The 22,064-nt window shown below is 40.5% G+C and overlaps 1 protein-coding gene across 1 annotated transcript; it reads left to right on the top strand.

Annotated features, from left to right (window-relative positions):
* The first annotated feature begins 8,088 nt into the window (after window positions 1-8,088).
* Window positions 8,089-20,845, top strand: LOC138361088 (uncharacterized). Its single transcript, XM_069320556.1, has 2 exons — window positions 8,089-9,734; window positions 19,022-20,845. The coding sequence occupies exons 1-2, from the start codon at window positions 9,722-9,724 to the stop codon at window positions 20,497-20,499; spliced, it is 1,491 nt and encodes a 496-aa protein (XP_069176657.1). The 5' UTR covers window positions 8,089-9,721; the 3' UTR covers window positions 20,500-20,845.
* The last annotated feature ends 1,219 nt before the right edge of the window (window positions 20,846-22,064 follow it).

The raw sequence follows: 22,064 nt of genomic DNA, 5'->3' as shown, positions 1-22,064 counted from the left end.
TCAAAACTAATTTCGTCGATGTTCAGTAACGGGTAACACTTCACCCACTTCCCACACTCTTGAAGGTGGGCGCGATCATGATTCTACATTTATATGCTATGTACGTGTAGGGAATTTTATTGCGATTTCAGTGTTACCAAATTTAATGCTGTAGAACAAGTATGGAGTTTACAACCCTGAAAAGAATAGAAACATTTCGTCGCTGTTTGGAGCTCACGGCTAGTGATCAATGTATAGTTATTAATTTGCGGCCGGTCTAACGCATCCTTGTGTGACATTTTATACATATGTTCTTGTAGAACATTTTATTGCGAACACATTGGGCGCTGCCCAATAAACTCGCCCCTCGGAGCAAAATTTAAAAAAAATTTTTTTTAATCTTGATGGAACATAAAATGGCCGCCTGTGTTTATGCTGTCGTCAGATGAGGCTGTGACGTCACAGGTGAGGGAAGCACGTACTGCGCATTAATGCCTCCATCCCTCGTTATTTATTTATTTATTATATTTATTTATATATATACAAGAACGTACATTGGGGGTTAAGAGACAACATAGAGTTTAAGTTGGAATTACAATCTTGTAAAGCCACTAGCTATATATAGCGTTTCGGGCAAGTCCTTAAACTAATCTTTGAGCAAATCCTTAAACAAACAAAGTTCTAGAGAAATAATTAGGAGTAAAATTGATAAAAAGTGTTTAACAGGTACATTACAGCTTTACTTTACAAGTACAGATGATTTTAAGCAGGATAATTACAGTAAAATTGTCAAAAAATTGTTTACAGGTACGATGCAAGAATTTTCGACACAAAAGCAGATCAGAACAATACACAATAATGAACAAGGAATCCTAAGTACAATTAGGAAAACATCTCAGGGTTATACATTGGATTACTGAAGCACAACATGAGGATCATTACAAATAGTAATGCAGTAGAATATGCACTCATATTCTATTATTAAGTTAATATTAAGTTCCTTCCTCATGTTAAGTATCTTTGTGGTACGAGGGGCATCCAAGGATTATCTTCAAGGCTTCGTTCTGCAGGTTTTCAAGCGCTTTAAGCTTTCTTTCAGTCATCAAGGCAAGCAGAGGTGCAGCATAATCCACTAAAGATCTGATGTATGCAAGGTACATCATTTTGACAATTGTGACATTGGCACCATAGCCTGAGTGATAACCTGCAACATCTCCAAGAGGGCTTATGGAGCCTCTCATTATACTGACGACAGAGTTTGAATACAACAGGACAATACAAGGCCAAGGTATTTGAATCTGTTAACATAGTCAAGCTGGGAGCCATCATACAGTTACATCTTGCGAACAGCTCCTCCCTGCCTGGGTGGACACCCGTTTAGTATCTTTGTTTCCTCTGCTGAGATATGACTAAACCTAAGTCCTGACATAAGACTAATACAGAGTTAAGAGTGTTCTGCATGTTAGCATAACAAGTAGTGTGTATCATTATATCATCAGCATATACCCAGTAGTGTGTATCATTATATCATCATGTATGATGATTCATGATACAAGGGGGTCTAAATTGATCTATCGAACGATCTAAATTGGGTACTGAAATATGGTCAAAAGATTGGCAGAGAGGTTTAATTCTGACAAATGTAAGGTTTAGAGGATAGGTAATGACAATAGAGTTAGAAGCAAAAGGCAACATGAAAAGCAAATGGAATACCATGACATATCTATTATCCTAGGAACTAAACAACACTCCTACAACCAGATACTGTACCACTCTCTAAGGATGGCTTTACACCGTCAACTGACTTAGAAATGGCGAATGAATTTAATAGCTTCTTTTCATCGGTTGGTGCTAACCTTGCCAGTAAAATCCCACAGACTCAGACATATATCAACACATATATCTCTCAGGCAGCTATCCAAACTCTCTTCATCCTTTCACCAGTCAGTCCGACAGATGTTGTGTCCATCATACACTCACTAAAAACCAAAGCTAGGAACATCAGTGAAATCCCATCCATTGTATACAAGAGCGCCTTCCATGCCCTTGCACCACCTATAGCTCTGCTGTTCAACAAATCCCTTGAGTGTCATACCTTTCCTGATATCCTTAAAAAAGCAAGAATAACGCCAGTTCATAAAGGAGGTAATCCGCCAGACATAAACAACTATAGACCAATATCGAACCTACCCATACTATCAAAAATATTTGAAAAAATTATCTACAAACAGCTCTACTCCTACCTCGTAAAATTAAACATTCTTAGCCCCTGTCAGTTTGGCTTCCGCTCCCAAAAGAGTACCAACGATGCAGTTATTAGTCTCCTTGATACCTTGATATAATTTACTCAGCCCTTGACAAAAATGAGTTTCCGATTGGACTCTTCATTGACCTGAGAAAGGCCTTTGATACTGTTAATCACAACTACCTCTTACTTAAACTTCATCATTATGGAATCCGAGGCCATGCACTGGACTATATCCATTAATCCTATCATAGTGATAGACACCAATGTGTAACCATCAATAATATATATCCTCTCTCACTCTATCAATAACCGTTGGAGTGCCACAGGGACGCATCTTGGGACCTCCCCTATTTCTTATATACATCAATGATCTGCCTAATGTCTATAACATTCTGAAACCTATTTTGTTTGCTGATGATACTACCCTCATCTACTCTAACCCCAACCCACATACACTAAATGATGTTAATAATGAACTAAAAAAAGTCCACTTATGGATGTCAACCAACAAACTAACGCTTAACATAGAAAAGACCTACTATACATCTTATTTGGAAGCAAATCTACAAAATCAATTCAGCTTCAGATAGATAATGTAAACATTAGCAATAAAAATGATGGAAAGTTTCTTGGCCTATTCCTAGACAAGAGACTCAACTTCAGTACCCACATACAACACATAACTAAGAAAGTCTCTAAAACAGTTAGGTATACTCTCCAAAATCAGATATTATGTACCTAACTCTGCTCTCATCTCTCTATATTATGCACTAATCTATCCCTATCTCAACTATGGTATCTGTGCATGGGGTTCAACCACTGCAAACCACCTCAAGTCCATCATCACCCAGCAAAAATCTGCTATCAGAATAATATCAAATTCTGCTTTCAGACAACACACAGCCCCCTTGTTTAACTCCCTAAACATGCTAAACATAATCTCACTCCATAAATTCTCTTGTGTCAACTACATTTACAAAACCCTGTTCTTAAATGCAAATCCTTGTCTGAAACTCTTCCTGGACAGATGTATTAGGACCCATTATCACCACACCAGAAATAAATATCTCTTTGATATCCCCAGAGTTAAACTTAATCTGTGTAAACACTCTATGCAAATAAAGGGACCCAGTTCATGGAACTCACTCCCTACTGAATTGAAAAGCTGTCCAACTTTTACATCATTCAAAATCAATACTAAAAAGTACCTAATTTCATCCTCATAGTTTTTCACTTTTTGCCTAAAATTGCACTGTATCTATTGCTACCCAATCTCCCAACCTTTATGTTCCCAATTTGAACATCTTTACCATTGTGATCATTGCTGTTGTAGCGAGTAGATTATCCCAATAATATACTCGCTCCAAATGCATTGTTAATATTCCTGTCAACCTTTGGAGATGAATGAGGTGAGGCGTTGCCCGGGCAACACGGTGAGGAGTTGCCCGAGCATATAAGCAGCAGAATAGCAAACATTCACCACACCATCTGGTCACCATATGGTCCGGGAGACATTTCCCGTCACGCGGGGTGCAGTCGCACCTCCACAGATCTCCAGTATCATCTATTGATACTGGTGATGGCTCATAAGGGCCACCACTTACGAGCTATTCATGCCTATGCCACCTTTTGGGTGGCTTCATCTTCATCTTAACACATTCACAAGGGAGACATCTCCCGTCATGCAGGGTGCATTCGCACCTCCACAGATCTCCAGTATCAGCTCTTGATACTGGTAATGGCTTAAAATGGCCACCACTTACGGGCTATTTATGCCCGTGCCACCTTTTGGATTGCTACATCTTCATCTTAACACATTCATAAGGGAGACATCTTCCGTCATGCAGGGTGCATTCGCACCTCCACAGATCTCCAGTATCAGCTCTTGATACTGGTAATGGCTTAAAAGGGCCACCACTTACGGGCTATTCATGCCCGTGCCACCTTTTGGGTGGCTTAATCTTCATCAATCATCAATCTGTAGAAACCACGACGGACCTCCATCTGGTCACCACTTGGTCCGGGAGACATCTCCCGTCACGCAGGGTGCAGTCGCGCCTCCACAGATCTCCAGTATCAGCTCTTGATACTGGTAATGGCTCAAAAGGGCCACCACTTACGAGATATTCATGCCTGTCCCACCTTTTGGGTGGCTTAATCTTCATCAATCAATCAGTAGAAACCATCCATTTGGTCACCACTTGGTCCGGGAGACATCTCCCGTCACGCAGGGTGCAGTTGCGCCTCCACAGATCTCCAGTATCATCTTTTGATACTGGTAATGGCTCGAAAGGGCCACCACTTACGGGCTATTCATGCCCGTGCCACCTCTTGGGTGGCTTAATCTTCATCAATCAATCAATCACCACTTGGTCAGTCCATTTGGTCACCACTTGGTCCGGAAGACATCTCCCGTCACGCAGGGTGCAGTTGCGCCTCCACAGATCTCCAGTATCATCTTTTGATACTGGTAATGGCTCGAAAGGGCCACCACTTACGGGCTATTCATACCTGTGCCACCTCTTGGGTGGCTTAATCTTCATCAATCAAACATTCACCAGAGGGCTCACATGCTGACAGCACGGGAGACATCTCCCGTCACGCAGGGTGCAGTCGCACCTCCACAGATCTCCAGTATCATCTATTGATACTGGTGATGGCTCAAAAGGGCCACCACTTACGAGCTATTCATGCCTGTGCCACCTTTTGGGTGGCTTCATCTTCATCTTAACACATTCACAAGGGAGACATCTCCCGTCATGCAGGGTGCATTCGCACCTCCACAGATCTCCAGTATCAGCTCCTGATACTGGTAATGGCTTAAAATGGCCACCACTTACGGGCTATTCATGCCCGTGCCACCTTTTGGGTGGCTTCATCTTCATCTTAACACATTCACAAGGGAGACATCTCCTGTCATGAAGGGTGCATTCGCACCTCCACAGATCTCCAGTATCAGCTCTTGATACTGGTAATGGCTTAAAATGGCCACCACTTACGGGCTATTTATGCCCGTGCCACCTTTTGGGTTGCTTCATTTTCATCTTAACACATTCATAAGGGAGACATCTCCCGTCATGCAGGGTGCATTCGCACCTCCACAGATCTCTAGTATCAGCTCTTGATACTGGTAATGGCTTAAAAGGGCCACCACTTACGGGCTATTTATGCCCGTGCCACCTTTTGGGTTGCTTCATCTTCATCTTAACACATTCATAAGGGAGACATCTCCCGTCATGCAAGGTGCATTCGCACCTCCACAGATCTCCAGTATCAGCTCTTGATACTGGTAATGGCTTAAAAGGACCACCACTTACGGGCTATTCATGCCCGTGCCACCTTTTGGGTGGCTTAATCTTCATCAATCATCATCAATCAAACATTCACCAGAGTCTACTTTCAAGTGTGGTCTAGAGCAGACACTTGCGAGATACTGTACCGACGCTCAGTGCGCTCAACTCACACCAAAGTATCACCTGTGTACTTCTGTATATTAGACCAAATATATATATATAGTATCTTAGTGTCTGTTTATTGTCACCATACCATTACGTAACAATAGAACCGTTACATTGGTGACCCCGGAGAGTTTCCACGATACCCAGCCACGATGGACTACAACATGGACTCTCACTGGACCTCTACTGCTACTGTTTGCTGTGATGGAACACTGCCAACACCCTCGCCACAGCTATGATTTTCATCGCGTCCATCTCTGCATTTTCATCTACTACGGCTTGCTGCTTCACGATCGTTACTCACTCATTTGACAGCCTCATCAATGATTACATCATGTTGGATCTACAGCTTGTCCTGCCGACTCTCCGTCGCTGCCAGGGCCCTGCTTGTCCTACGCCCACGACAGCTGCTCTGTCATCAGATTCATCTACACGTTCACTGCATTTTGATACTCGGCCGACTCAAGCCCTTTGCGCAGTACAGGGCTTACAGCTTGCGTTTCCGACACTTCGTCGTCCTTCAGGACAATTCAGCTCTAGATGTGATTACCTCGTTGTCCTAACTACGTGCCTACATTACCTCCTAATGTCCTGGTGCCCGAGCCCATCCGCCCCGGATCTAAATGCTCCACCAGCGACCCAAGGACGCAACAATTATGCATATTCTTCTCTCCTGCTACACCGAGCTTGTCCACACGCTGCCTACATCTTTTATTGGTACCAGACTACAATTTCCACAGTCAACAATGTAGTACTCGGCGTGTACAGTCCTAATCAACCCAAGACGCTACAGCTTCGACACAGAGCAGACAGCAGACTACGACCGCATCGAGCCGCCACGCTCTCGCTCCCCGAGTTCAGACACTCACAATTCTCAATCGAGCCGCCACGCTCTCCCACATAGAGCTCCACGACTCCGGCCTCACTCAGCTCTCTGCTCTGCTCCAGGCTTCGTCTCAACGTCTGCGACACTGCTAAATCCAGAGACACATCCGCCGACTACGCAGTTCACTTTTTCGACCACAGTTACCAGCAGCATCGCCACCTACGACAACGGACGATCCTGTACGACCTCCCACCCTACAACCCCAGTTACCAGCCGCACCACAACTTGATCCTACGACGACGGACGATCCTGTGCGACCTCCCACCCTACGACCCCAGTTAGATGACATCAGCGAAGAGGAGGAAGTTAACTTTGATGGTTATGTAACGATGGTTATGTTGATGGTTATGTTAACTTTGATGGTTATGTAACGCGAGCAGGGCGTACAATTCACCGACCAGCTAAGTTCCTTGATCAAGTATTTTTCCTTTCATCCCCTGGGAGGGGGAGTTCTGTACCGAGTAGATTATCCCAATAATATACTCGCTCCAAATGCATTGTTAATATTCCTGTCAACCTTTGGAGATGAATGAGGTGAAGCGTTGCCCGGGCAACACGGTGAGGAGTTGCCCGAGCATATAAGCAGCAGAATAGCAAACATTCACCAGAGTCTACTTTCAAGTGTGGTCTAGAGCAGACACTTGCGAGATACTGTACCGACGCTCAGTGCGCTCAACTCACACCAAAGTATCACCTGTGTACTTCTGTATATTAGACCAAATATATATATAGTATCTTAGTGTCTGTGTTTATTGTCACCATACCATTACGTAACAATAGAACCGTTACACTGTCTTCTTATATGTGCTGCCAATCTGCTGTATGGTGTTTATAAATCTTGTTTATCTGTATCTTTTGCTACCCAGTCTCCCAATCTTTATGTACCCAATCTGAACATCTTCACCATTGTGATCATTGCTGTCTTATATGTGCTGTCAATCTGCTGTATGGTGTCTATTAATCTTGTTTAAATTACTAATCAAGCTGTCAATGTAATCAATCAGAGCTTTAATATAACAATGTGCTTTAATATACTTACTAAGCTCTCTCATCTCATTTTTCTCTTGCAATGTATCTTTTTCATTTATCAATTCTGATAGAAATTACCTACTTAAAATTATCTGCTAGATAAAGGACCTGCCCGAAACGCTGCGCGTACTAGTGGCTTTACAAGAATGTAAATACTGTACTATCCAATGTATTCTCACAAACCCAATGTACCTTCTTGTATATATATAAATAAATAAATAAATAAATAAATAAATAAATAAATAAAAGTGAATATGAAAAACTTGTTGGTCAACTCTGCGCATGTAGTGCATCAACTGTGGGAGAGCTATTTCCTTCAAAAAGTATAATCGTGTGGCTTTTTGTTTAAAGATACAATTTCAAGTACATTCTTTGATTGAAAAACTTAAATAAAAATACAAGTGTTAATTGCAAATGATCACTTATAAACAAAAATAAGAAGTAGGAAAAATGATATGTGTAACCAGACAAAAACATTGGAACGCTCAGGTGATGAGAGGGTAAACAACCGCCACCATTTTAGCAGCACCCGCCGGTGATGTTCAGCACGAGCATTAAGGGAAAACCTTGACACAAACTGCACCTATCATAAAGAAAAAGCACCACCATTGACCGCCAAGTGCTCACATCAAGTCTAACTCTAAGAAACAACACTCAAGCCTTGACGCTTCTCCCATCATCCGGGGGAGAAAACCTTCACACAAACTGCACCTGTCATAAAGAAGATGAAGACTCACCAGTGTCCACAGTGTCCGAAGGTATTCACTCGTCCTTCACATGTGAAGACTCACATGTTAGTGCATTCAGGTGATAAACCTCACGCGTGTCCAGAGTGTGGGAAGAGATTCAGTCGTCTTGGACATATGAAGCGTCACAGGATGGTGCATGCGGATGAGAGACCTTTTCAATGTGCCGAGTGTGGCAAAAAATTTAGAGAACGTGGAACTATAATAAGGCACATGTTAGTGCATTCAGGTGACAAACCTCATGAATGTCCAGAGTGTGGGGTGAAATTCAGTCAGCATGGACATATGAAGACTCACATGTTAGTGCATTTAACAGTCTCCGTGGTGTAGTGGTAAGACACTCGCCTGGCGTTCCGCGAGCGCTATGTCATGGGTTCGTATCCTGGCCGGGGAGGATTTACTGGGCGCAATTCCTTAACTGTAGCCTCTGTTTAACGCAACAGTAAAATGTGTACTTGGATGAAAAAACGATTCTTCGCGGCGGGGATCGTATTCCAGGGACCTGCCCGAAACGCTACGCGTACTAGTGGCTGTACAAGAATGTAACAACTCTTGTATATATCTCAAAAAAAAAAAAAAAAAAAAAAAAAAATTCAGGTGATAAACCTCACGAGTGTCCAGAGTGTGGGAAGAGATTCAGTGAGCGTGGACATATGAAGACTCACAGGATGGTGCATGCGGATGAGAGACCTTTTCAATGTGCCGAGTGTGGCAAACAATTTTGAGATCGTGGAACTATAATAAAGCACATGTTAGTGCATTCAGGTGACAAACCTCATGAATGTCCAGAGTGTGGGAAGAGATTCAGTCAAGGTGGAAGTATGAAGACTCACATGTTAGTGCATTCAGGTGAGAAACCTCATGAATGTCCAGAGTGTGGGAAGAAATTCAGTCAGCATGGACATATAAAGACTCACATGTTAGTGCATTCAGGTGATAAGCCTCACGAGTGTCCAGAGTGTGGGAAGAGATTCAGTGAGCGTGGACATATGAAGACTCACAGGATGGTGCATGCGGATGAGAGACCTTTTCAATGTGCCGAGTGTGGCAAAAAATTTAGAGAACGTGGAACTATAATAAGGCACATGTTAGTGCATTCAGGTGACAAACCTCATGAATGTCCAGAGTGTGGGAAGAAATTCAGTCGTCTTGGAGATTTGAAGATTCATATGTTAGTGCATTCAGGTGATAAACCTCATGAGTGTCCAGAGTGTGGGAAGAGATTCCGTCAGCTTGGACATATGAAGAGGCACAAGATGATCCATGCAGATAATAGGCTAAACACTTTGAGTGTGGAAGATAATTAAGAAAATATTGAAGGATAATAAGGCACATAATGGTATATTAACTTACCTTTAATCACAATGTCAGTTGGATGTTCTTCAGAGGTAATTATATTTTGTTTGTGAAAACACTTCACCATGAAAGGTAAAAATCTGAAGATATTTTATTATATTGCTCTTTTATGAAAGTTAGATGACCAAGCAAGAACTACAGAAGCTGTCACTGTAGGAAAACTCGAAATTGTTTATAAGTATAGAAATATCTATTTAGTTTAGCAAAGATTAAACAAAGCTTTAAATGTTTTTCTTCATATATATGTTAATAATAATGTGCTTTGTTTTTGCTCTGTGTGGAAATTTATATAAAATTTAATATACTCTGTAGCTAAATTATGGAGATTTTTGTTTTAATATTATTTAGCATTGGAGTTGGTGAAGAAGACAGTCTGAGACGTACTTAAGATTAGATCATTTGATTGGTAGGGAAATGTATGTTAATCAAGGAATTTTCTCATCAGATTCATATGCAAACTAATGTACTTTCTTTATTTTTTGTTTAGGCCTATTTATGAATTCTACTCCTGATTATAAATATTTCACCAGAGGGTTTATTGACGGCAGACTGGTATTTGTAACTGTCAGTAAAGTGACTATGAAATTTAAATTTATATTACTCCAGAAATTTATATCACTCTAAATTTACCAGAAATTTATATTACTCTAGCCTAACTTTATCAGTTGTGCTGTAATTGTCTGGGAATTATAATTTACCTGATTTACCCGAGGGCCACTAACCCTAGTGGCTTTGATGAGAACAGGAAGTCAGCGGCTTGTTGAAGTTCCCCCCTCTTCCCCCTGTCCCCTCCATTTGCCTTGATGATCTTTTCGAGGTATATTTTGAAATTCAGCACAGTTTTGGCAACTATGTTTTCGGTCATTGTATTCCATGGTGTATTATGTGAAAAGGATCATTGTATTTCATAGTGTATTGTGTGAGAAGAGTCATTGTATTCCATGGTGTATTTTGTGTGAATTCATTGTTGTCATTGTAATCTATGGTGTACAGTGTAAAGCAGTTATACAAGCAATTACGAACCTGTCCATCTTTTCTTAATCTTTGGCGGCTTTGTTTACAATTATTAAATGGTTAATGTGCTCTGAATCTCAAGGAGGCTGTTTATAACAATAACAACAGTTGATTGGGAAGTTTTCATGCTTGTAAACTGTTTAATAAATGTAACTAAAGCCATCAAAGATTGAGGAAAGATGAACAAATCCACGAGGGCCGTGACTAGGATTCGAACCTGCATCCGAGAGCATACTAGATGCTGCCTTAATCGACTGAGCTACGACATGGTAGCACTTTACCATGTCGTAGCTCAGTCGATTAAGGCAGCATCTAGTATGCTCTCGGATGCAGGTTCGAATCCTAGTCACGGCCCTTGTGGATTTGTTCATATAATGCATCACGCTATTGTGATTTTGGTGTGTATTAAGGAAAGATGTACAGGTTCATAAGTGCTTGCGTAACAACTTCATGAATCTAGCTTCTGATCTGCAAGTAGCCAGAGCTCATGTGATCTTGATGGATCCATTATTTTGAACCAGACTACATACTACAACACTAGCTAGTCCTTCCTGAACTCGTTATTTAACTGTTCATGGAAGTACAGACTAACAGTAAGCTATACCAACTGATTAATTTTGATTTGGCAAACCATATAAATAGCCCCCCAGGCCTGTGAATGGAAACTACTAGCGGGATAAATATGGATCATATAGTCCACTCTATATATTAATAAATTAATAATAAAATAAATATAATTTTTTAATAATTAAATAAATAGCAAACCCATGATATGTGAGTTTCCCTACATTTGGAAACCTATATTATGGATCCCCAGTACTACCTTCACAGACCCCAAGTTGTGGACCCCCAGTACTACCTTCATGGACCCCAGGTTGGGAACCTAGATTGCGGACCCCAGGGTGGGAACCAAGCTAGTGGACTCCAGGGTGGGAACCAAGCTTGTGAACCCCAGGTTGGGAACCTCTACAGTTTATGATAAAGGGGTCGTCAAAAATACAATTCTTTAGCTCTTTTATTGTTCCACAAACCACTTGCCCCACACTAAACTTCTTTACCAGACACATGTTCTCTTTACACACATCAAGAAATGTCAATGTTCGTTTCGTCTAAAATATGTCAAATTATAGAATAGTTATTGCAACAAGTTGGCAACTAAAACAGTCACTGGAGCCTACCAAACATCTCGTAAATAAGTCCAAGTAACAAACTCGGTCTAGGTAACAAGTAATTTTTCAAAACAAAATGTTTAATAATAATGTTAAATGAAATATTAACTCTTGGAATGAGCACAAAAAAGTTTACGTCTTTATTTTTTTTTTCATTTAGTGACATCTATGCTATTGTCATATATAACAGAGGTAACAGCAAGTAAGCAGTCATTTTGAATAGAATTATGACATTCGCATTCAATTTAGCCCAAAAATACAAATAAAGTTATTTAGATCCTGCTTAAGGGATTTTTAAATAGTAAAATGTGTTATTATTATCTAATAAATGAATTTAGGCAAAGTAATTCACTATATATTAAAATTCTAATTTTAATTCTAAAATTAGCACTTTTTTTTTTTTTTTTAGATATATACAAGAGTTGTTACATTCTTGTACAGCCACTAGTACGCGTAGCATTTCGGGCAGGTTCCTGGAATACGATCCCTGCCGCGATGAATCGTTTTTTCATCCAAGTACACATTTTACTGTTGAGTTAAACAGAGGCTACAGTTAAAGATTTGCGCCCAGTAAATCCTCCCCGGCCAGGATACGAACCCATGACATAGCGCTCGCAACGCCAGGCGAGTGTCTTGCCACTACACCACTACACTTAATAATAATCTATAGTGAGGTACTATATTAATCAATACAGAGGTGTTATGATAATCTTTACTGAAGTGCTATTATAATATATACTGAGGTGCAATGATGGTCTATACAGAGGTGCTATAATAATCTCTACAGTCTATATATATTAAAAACGAAGCTATACCTAATAAATTCCCTGTAACATACCTTACCCCTCTGTTGTCAACCCATGTATGTTTTTTTTTTTTTTTTTTTTTTTCAATTTAACGCTGTTTGAATGTAATTTTCTGTAATAATTTGTAATTGTATTTGTGCTACTTTTTCAACAATGTTCCCCCCTCTTTTACCTCTATTTTTATTTGTACTCAACACATTTTATTCTTTTTACCCATTAGTATTAAGCTTTAGTCATTAGTGTTTTTTCCTGCCCGAAACGCTTTGCGTAATAGTGGCTTTAGGCATTGTATGTACTAGCTCTATCTATAAAGCCAACAAACTTTGTAAAATCTCTTTATGTATGTACCTTTACCTAAATAAAAATTATTATTATTATTATTATTATATATAATCTATGTATTAGTATATTTTGGAAGCAGTCTTTCTTGTAAACATATGTCGTTAAATATGACAAAAAGGTAAGATTAATCATTCTGACATGAATTTTCTCAATATTTCTTACGTTTCTTTTCACTGTCGATGGTAATTGAAAAATCAATTCTCTAAAATTCATTTTTATTTCTAGTCTGATGTGACGCCTGAACATGTTTCATAACAACTTATTACATTTTCAAAGACTTTAGTTTACACACACAACTGTAACCTGTAAACACGAAAATTCGTCCATTCTTATACTCGCATTTGGGTGAGGTGATATGATACAACAGTTTTGGGTGAGGTGAACAAACTTGTGACAAACACAAGACAAAACACGAAACTATGGGTATTAAGTGGATATGAGAACATAAGAATTGAAGTAACTGCAGAGGGCCTATTGGCCCACACTTCCTCTTGATGCTTCTATATTGGTTCGGAGTCTTGAAGTGGGTAGAATATAGTTGTGCATTAATTGGCTGTTGATTGCTGGTGTTGACTTTTTAATGTGTAGTGCCTCGAAGATGTCGAGCCTCCTGTTATCGCTGTATCTATCGATGATTTCTGTGTTGTTTGTTCAAATTTCTCTGGTGATAGTCTAGTTGTGAAAAGAGATTATATGTTTCTTTGTGCAGCCCTGTTGTTTATGCATTGTTAATCGCCTGGAAAGAGACGTTGTTGTCTTCCCTATATACTGAGTTCTTTGGGGCTTACAGTACCCAAGTGGGCATTTGAAGACATAGGCGACGTTGGTGTCCTTCAAGGCGTTCTGCTTTGTGTCTGGAGAGTTTTTCATAAGTAGGTTGGCATTGTCAAGACGACAAAGATGTTTTTGTATTTGTCGATAGCCGAGGAGCACTTGATTCCTTAAACAGTCGAAATCCTTTGAAGAAAGAAAAGAGAAAGAATCAAATTAAGTCTTCATGTCCATAGTTAAAGATTTTAAGAAAAGGATAACTGAGATACAGCTGAAAGGTCACAATGTGAAACTCATGTGGATTCCATCTCGTGTTGCAATAGTGCTCAACGAGGTAGCAGATGACTTGGCCAAACGTGCCACATCAAAACCACAAGTTGACATTGAATGTGAATTCACAATGAGACAAATAAGAAGCAAAATCAGAAATATTTAGGCACAGGCAGAAGTAGAGAGGAGAGGAGAGGTATAATGTATGAGGGAAGTCAAACCATGCAACACTACATGTATGCGAGTCAAAACACCTATTTCACTTCTGGTAAAAGGAGAAATGCTTTGAGTGACTCCGTGCACATGCGACTCAGGCTTGTGTCCAAATATTACTGGGAATATGGGATAGGTGTTCATGATAATGACACGAAGTGTAAACTAGATGCACTTATTAGTAAGATTAACTTGATTCATGCAGCTCTTGATAAAAATGAGTTCCCAGTTGAGTTATTTGTGGACCTGCATAAGGCTTTTGACACTATCAACCACCAAAACCTTCTTCTTAAATCACATCATTATGGAGTCAGAGGACATTCCCTGCAATACCTCAAATCTTACCTTACTGACAGGCTCCAGTATGTTTCTGTGAATAATTCAATTTCTCCCACCCTACCCATCAACATTGATGTTCCTCAGGGCAGCATACTTGGCCCTCTCCTCTTTTTCATCTACATTAATGACCTTCCAAATGCTTCCTAACACCTCAAACCAATTCTATTTGCTGACGACACAACCTTCATTTACTCCAGTCCTGACCCCCTTGCTCTAAATGCCACAGTAAATACTGAGCTAAATATAGTCCATCTTTGGCTAACTGCCAACAAACTCACTCTTAACATTGACAAAACTTTCTATATTCTGTTTGGCAATAAATCCTCTAATCAAATAAATCTCAAAATAAACAATACCCAAATTTGTAACAAATTAGATGGCAAGTTCCTTGGCATTCTCATTGACCACAAGCTGAATTTCCAGGGACACGTTTTAAATATATCAAAAAAGTTACAAAAACTGTTGGCATTCTTTCTAAGATCAGATATTATGTACCCCGCCCTGCCCTGGTGACTCTCTATTACTCCCTCATCTATCCATATCTCAACTATGGTATTTGTGCTTGGGGTTCTACTACCCAAAATCATTTACGTCCTCTAATTACTCAACACAAAGCTGCTATTAGGACAATATCCAACTCTGGCCCCAGACATCACTCGGTACCCCTACTCAAATCTCTGAATGTTAGATATTAAGTCACTGCACATTCTCTCATGTGTATTATACATATATAAAACGCTTAACTGTAATGCCAATCCTGACCTCAAAAGCTTCATTGAAGGTTGTAACAGAACCCATGAGCACCACACCAGAAATAAATACAATTTTGATATTCCTAGAGTACGACTTAATAAAACTAGAAATGCTCTGCAAATCAAGGGACCCAGAATGTGGAATGACCTTCCCAACCATGTTAAAGACTGTACCTCTCTCAACCAGTTTAAGATAAAAACGAAGCACTACCTAATAAATTCCTTGTAACCTACCTTACCCCTCTATTGTCAACCCATGTCTGTTTTTTTTTTTTTTTTAAACAACGCTGTTTGTCTACCTAATTGTATTTGTGCTGCTTTTTCAGCCATGTTCCCCCCCTCTTCTATCTCTATTTATATTTGTTCTCAACACATTTTATTCTTTATACTCAATTAGTATTAAGCTTTAGTCATTAATGTTTTTTCCTGCCCGAAACGCTTTGCGTAATAGTGGCTTTAGGCATTGTATGTACTAGCTCTATCTATAAATCCATCAATCTTTGTAAAATCTCTTGTATGTATGTACCTTACCTAAATAAACATTTATTTATTTATTTATTTATTTATTTATTTATTTATTTATTTATTTATTTATTTATTTATTTATGTACATACATACATAGTACATACATACAATGCCTAAAGCCACTATTACGCAATGCGTTTCGGGCAAGAAAAACATTAATATCTAGAACTTAATACTAATTGAGCATAAAGAATAAAAAGTGTTGAGAACAAATACAAATAAAGATAAAAAAAAAGGGGGAACATGACTGAAAAAGCAGCACAAATACAATAGGTTGACAAACAGTGTTGATTAAAAAAAAAGAAAATAACGGACATGGGTTGACAATAGAGGAGTGAGGTAGGTTACAGGGAATTTATTAGGTAGTGTTTAGTTTTTATCTTAAACTGGTTGAGAGAGGTACTGTCTTTGTGGTATGGTATGTTAAGGTCTCACACCCTTGCCCATTATGTTCTTGATTGTTGATTAATGTATATAGAAACACAGAGATAAAGATTGTTCCTGAACAAATAGCCTGGATGTATCACAACGGGAAGGTTGATGATATTCTGGAGAGATATAAGAATTTTGCACCACAACTGTAATTTTTTGTTGAATTATCTGCATGTCTCTTGCAAATTGTCTATACAGTATACCTAAGTCATAAAAGTATTTGTGTGTACGTCTGATACCATACTACTTGTGTAAAGGAGAAAATGTATATATTTTTCTCTCAGAATGTTCGGCAATATATTCATTGTTTGTGATGTGTGTGTATATATGTATGAACACGTTGTACTGAATGGGGTGAGAATAGCTTGAGCTACCTCATCCCTTTGTGCATATTTTACTTCAATAAACTTATTTCAATTTCAATCTCAACTGTGTACACTTCAGTTTACTTACTGACTCCTCACAGAGTCTTTTCTTTACTGTTTTTTCCCATCATGCCTTAAAAGTCAGTTGATGATGTATGATGAAGTGGATGAATGTATGACTGTTGAGTTCTTCATTAAGCAGGAAGAGTCGAGGTCAGACTGGGAGGTCGGACCCGGTGTTCACGCGGCCACCAGTTGGACCCGGTGTTCACGCGGTTACCAGTTGGACCCGGTGTTCACGCGGTCACCAGTTGGACCCGGTGTTCACGCGGTTACCAGTTGGACCCGGTGTTCACGCGGTCACCAGTTGGACCCGGTGTTCACGCGGTTACCAGTTGGACCCGGTGTTCACGCGGTTACCAGTTGGACCCGGTGTTCACGCGGTCACCAGTTGGACCCGGTGTTCACGTGGTCACCAGTTGGACCCGGTGTTCACGCGGTCACCAGTTGGACCCGGTGTTCACGCGGTCACCAGTTGGACCCGGTGTTCACGCGGTTACCAGTTGGACCCGGTGTTCACGCGGTCACCAGTTGGACCCGGTGTTCACGCGGTCACCAGTTGGACCCGGTGTTCACGCGGTCACCAGTTGGACCCGGTGTTCACGCGGTCACCAGTTGGACCCGGTGTTCACGCGGTTACCAGTTGGACCCGGTGTTCACGCGGTTACCAGTTGGACCCGGTGTTCACGCGGTTACCAGTTCGAATTCTTATTTAACAACTTCAGCTTCCTTTTTTCCTTATATTACCCAGATAATACTTTAGTTTGAATCTAACAATAATTTTCCTTTATTTAGTCAATTTTTAAATATTCAGTCACTTTGTATTTATAAATTCTAGCAAGTTTTATCTTTTCACTTTTTATCACATTATATTTATTTGTTCAGTTGTTATTATTTATTAATCCAATTAGCCTTTCCTAGATATTAAATCACGTATATTTATCTGTTTAATCACCTTCATTAATTATTCAACCGCTTTTGATTTATTTATTAAATTACGTTTTATTTGTTTAATCACTTTTTGTTCATCTATTTAAGAACTTTTTCTTTATATTTTTTATAATCTTTTATCGATGTATGATTAAATATTATTTTAATTGACATGTTAGCAATGAAATATTTATATCGTGAAAGGATTCAACGTTAAACACTTCATGAAAATAATAGTTCTGAGTGTTGTAACTTTGCAACTGTTACAACCCTGGGTTCTCCAGTGGAAACCAGAGGTCAAAATTGAGCTATTAAACTTCCTGGTAGTACAGTTGGGCATCTCGTATAGCAATTGTTTGTATCTTCCCTGCCAGACGTAAGACTATTATTGTTTCTCAAAGAGCATTTAAAGACTGAGCTGGGGGTTGATTATTAAATAATAACATAGGCACCAACTTTGCTTACTAATACTTTCTAATCATTCATAAAGTAACAATACGTTGCATAGGGGAAGATCTTTAATGTGCTTAGCTGCACGATCAATTAGGCTCCTCCCGGCACCACGACATGAGGGAGGCAGCTGGTGGCTAGCTCGGTCTTCTCTCTGGCTGTGTCGTGCGGATAAGACCTACTCTGTGGCTGTATCCCTTCTCTTCTCCCTTCTCCTCTTACTTATTTCCCTTACCTGAAGTTCCTGTATCCTTAAGCTAAGTACGGGGCATCAGTAAGTGGACCTACTCTGGTAGTAAATATTGGTGAGACCTGGGGTTAGTATTTGCCAGTGTTTTGTTTACCCTAAGTGTTGTGTTTTGTATTAGGGTACCACATGGTCTCACTACCCTAAGCTGCATCCAGCTTCAGTGCTTATCCAGTAGTACTTTACCCTAGCTTGTTATTAGTGTAAACCTTGTATCCTGTCTATGTGGACCAAGGCTTTTAACGTAAGGTAGTGTGGTAAAGTTATTATTATTATTGTTATTGGTGTGAGTGTATATGGGGGGTTGTTAAGGGGTTAATAAATAAGTACATGAATTACAGAGTATCTCTTCTTCCAAGGTGGGAGTGCAGTGATCAACCCTTAGACTAACATATATGGTCTTGTAGCAAGTTATCACTACTGTGGATAGTTTATTTTGGGGGCCGGGCCTTTTAGCTCTCCCGTATTTGATACTCTTGTCTTCTAACTACCTTTACCCCTTAATAGTACCAGTACCCCATAGAAGCCCCACTCATATCAGTTGTAACAAGTGGGGGCCTGTCCGGGATGAACATTATAAGTGTAAAAAATTGGATTCTTGAGTGCCAAAATTAAAATTTTTTATTTCCGCAGAACGGTTGTGTGCTAGCCTAGGGTCCAGCTCATCTAGCAAAGGACATTCTTGCACTGACTGGACACCCAACTGGATCCCTTCACGATTAAGGTTAGTGTGGCCTTGTGTTAGGGGCCGTGCAAATTTTTGTTTTTTTTTCCAATTTTTATTTTTTTATTTTTTCTTTGGCTGGGAGCTAAAATTATTAGTGATGTCTTCTGAAATGCAGAACCTGGCAAGGGAGCCTTCAGTGGTAGAGATAAAGAAACTTAAAAAGTCTAATTTAGTATTGTTAGGCCAGGAATTTGGCCTAGAATTAAATGTCGCAGATAAAAAGTGGACTTTGGTGAATGAAATATTACAACATTGTATTGATGAAGAACTATTGGCAAGTGATACACCTTTATGCCAGCCTAGCCAAGCAGAAAGTGCAACTCATAGGGAGAGTGAATTAGCTTTAGAGTTAGCAAAAATAAAATTAGAGGAGCAAAAACTCAAAACCGAGGAGGCTAGAATTAGAGTGAATGCCACTGGACCTCCACCTGCCGGGGATTCAAACCCCAGGCATTATGAGAAAAAGCATAATTTGCCTGAATTTTCCGAGTCTGACCCTGAAAGGTTTTTCAACCATTTTCAGAGAGTGGCCACGTCCATGAACTGGCCAAAGGAAGAGTGGGTGAAAATCCTACAGGGAAGACTTAGGGGTAAAGCACAAGATATTTTTATAAACATGCCTGACGACGAGTGTTTCGAATATGATAAAGTCAGGGAATGTATTTTACGGGCATATGAAATTACTCCTGAAGCTCACCGCCAAGTTTACCGTAACCTTAGGCCTACTCACAACCAACCGCTCACTGAATTTGTGAATGATCAAATTCGATTGTTTGATAGATGGATTCGCTCGGCGAAAGCCGAAACATACGAGGCTCTCAGGAACTTAATTTTAATGGAGCATTTTATAGATGTTATGCCAGAGAACGTATCACAGTACATTAAAGGAAGGATAGAGTTAAATTCTAAAATAGGGGATTTGGCCAAGTTGGCAGAAAACTACCAATTGGCGGGCAAAAGGCCCAATAAAAATAATTATACCCCACAGAGTAGCAAACCTTATACCCACAGCCAGTCCAGACCAGCTCATTCTAACCCTTTACCTAATGCACCTTCTGTTTCAGACATAACTAACCCTGTTAAAGTGTCTAGCCCAACGGCACCTAAAGGTGAACCGAAGGGTAATTCTGTTAGTAATGTCTCTTCTCCCCGACGTTTTTGTGGTCACTGTAATCGTCCAAACCACACTATTAGCCGTTGTTGGCAACTGCACCCTGAAAAAAGACCCAATGCTCTAGTTGTGACACAGGGCTTGAGGCTTTCAGAAGGGTTAGGGAGTAAGACCTCCAACCCACAGTGGTTGGACTTGCTTACCCCATTCTTATCGAAAGGGAGACTACTTTTGTCTGAGGGTTCTTCCTGGAAGGACGTGGTGATCTTCTGAGACACCGGTGCCATCCAGACTTTAATTTTAGAGAGTGCGTTGCAAGGTGCCAGCACTCTCGACACTGGAGAGGTGGTACTGGTCGAAGGTGTCACTAGTGATACTCGGGCAGTACCCCTCCATAAGGTTACCCTGGAATCTGATTTCCACAAGGGTGTTTGTACAGTCGGAGTCACTTCATACCTACCTTTCCCTAATGTTGATGTAATAGTTGGTAATGATTTAGCAGGGGATAAGGTAGGGGACTCTAGACTGCCTATTATGTTGCCTACCCCTAAGGTTTGCTTGGATCCACCCGCCGCAGAGGATAATGTTGTGTACCCTGCGTGCGCGGTGACCAGGTCTATGGGACTTAAATGTAAGGGCAGCCCTGTGCTTGCCAAGGATGGTAAATCCCGAGGTCACGAGGAGCTTTCCGAGTGGTGAAAACCAAGTGGACCTCGCGGACACATTCATTGCCCGACTCGATGACGTGGCCGAGGACATTGTGGAGAGCCTGCCACCGCCACCTACAGAGAGTAGTGGGGAGGTGGAGGAGAACACTGTTGAGCCTCGGCCAATGGCATCTGACCAAGGCCTAGATGCCTCCTTGAGTGAGTTACAGAAAGCTGACCCCACTCTTGCAGATTGTCATGAAACAGCCGTCTCTATGGAGGAAATTGTAGACGCAGCAACTGGGTACTACTACAATGATCGGATTTTGATGAGAAAATGGAGACCACAGAGTGCTCCCTTGTCAAATGAGTGGGAGGTAGTCCACCAGGTTATGTTGCCGACCTGCTATAGAGAAAGAGTTTTGGCAGCTGCTCATGATGATCCTATGGGGGGACATCAAGGTATTAATATTACGTATCACAAAATTTTAAAGTATTTTTTCTGGCCCAAGCTGAAAAGCGATGTGGCAAAATTTTGTAATGCGTGTATTGTTTGTCAACTGGTTGGGAAACCAAACCAGACTCCACCTAAAGCTCCTCTAAGGCCTATTGTCGTGCCAGAGGAACCATTTTCTCATGTGGTAATGGACTGTGTTGGACCATTACCTAGAACTAAGTCTGGTAATATTTACCTAATCACGATGATGTGTATCACTACTCGTTACCCAGAGGCTTTTGCTGTAAGGAACATCCGAGCAAAAACTGTTGTTGCTCGTATGTTGCAATTTTTTTCCACTTTTGGACTGCCTCGGGTCGTGCAAACTGACAATGGTACTAATTTTAAGTCTGATGTTTTCGAGCAATTTTGTAAGGAACATGGAATAACTCATAAGGTTTCCAGCCCATACCATCCACAGAGTCAGGGGGTAATTGAACGTTTCCATCTAACTCTGAAGCAGATGTTGAAGACATCGTGCGAGAGTTCCCACACCTTCTGGGATGAGAATTTACCGTATGTTTTGTTTGCGGCTAGAGAGGGATTACAAAGTTCACTGGGCTGTTCTCCTTTTGAGTTAGTCTTTGGCCATAAAGTTCGTGGACCCTTGCAAATGTTACAGGAGAATCTGTTAGGGAACGTAACGTTATCCGAAGGTTCGGCTTTCTTTGCGCAACACCACCAGAGACTCAAGG

This window comes from Procambarus clarkii, unplaced genomic scaffold (assembly GCF_040958095.1).
Source record: "Procambarus clarkii isolate CNS0578487 unplaced genomic scaffold, FALCON_Pclarkii_2.0 HiC_scaffold_174, whole genome shotgun sequence".
NCBI classification, from domain to species: Eukaryota; Metazoa; Arthropoda; class Malacostraca; order Decapoda; family Cambaridae; genus Procambarus; species Procambarus clarkii.
The sequence above is the reverse complement of the archived record's forward strand: the minus strand, read 5'-3'. Positions and strand labels throughout refer to the sequence as shown.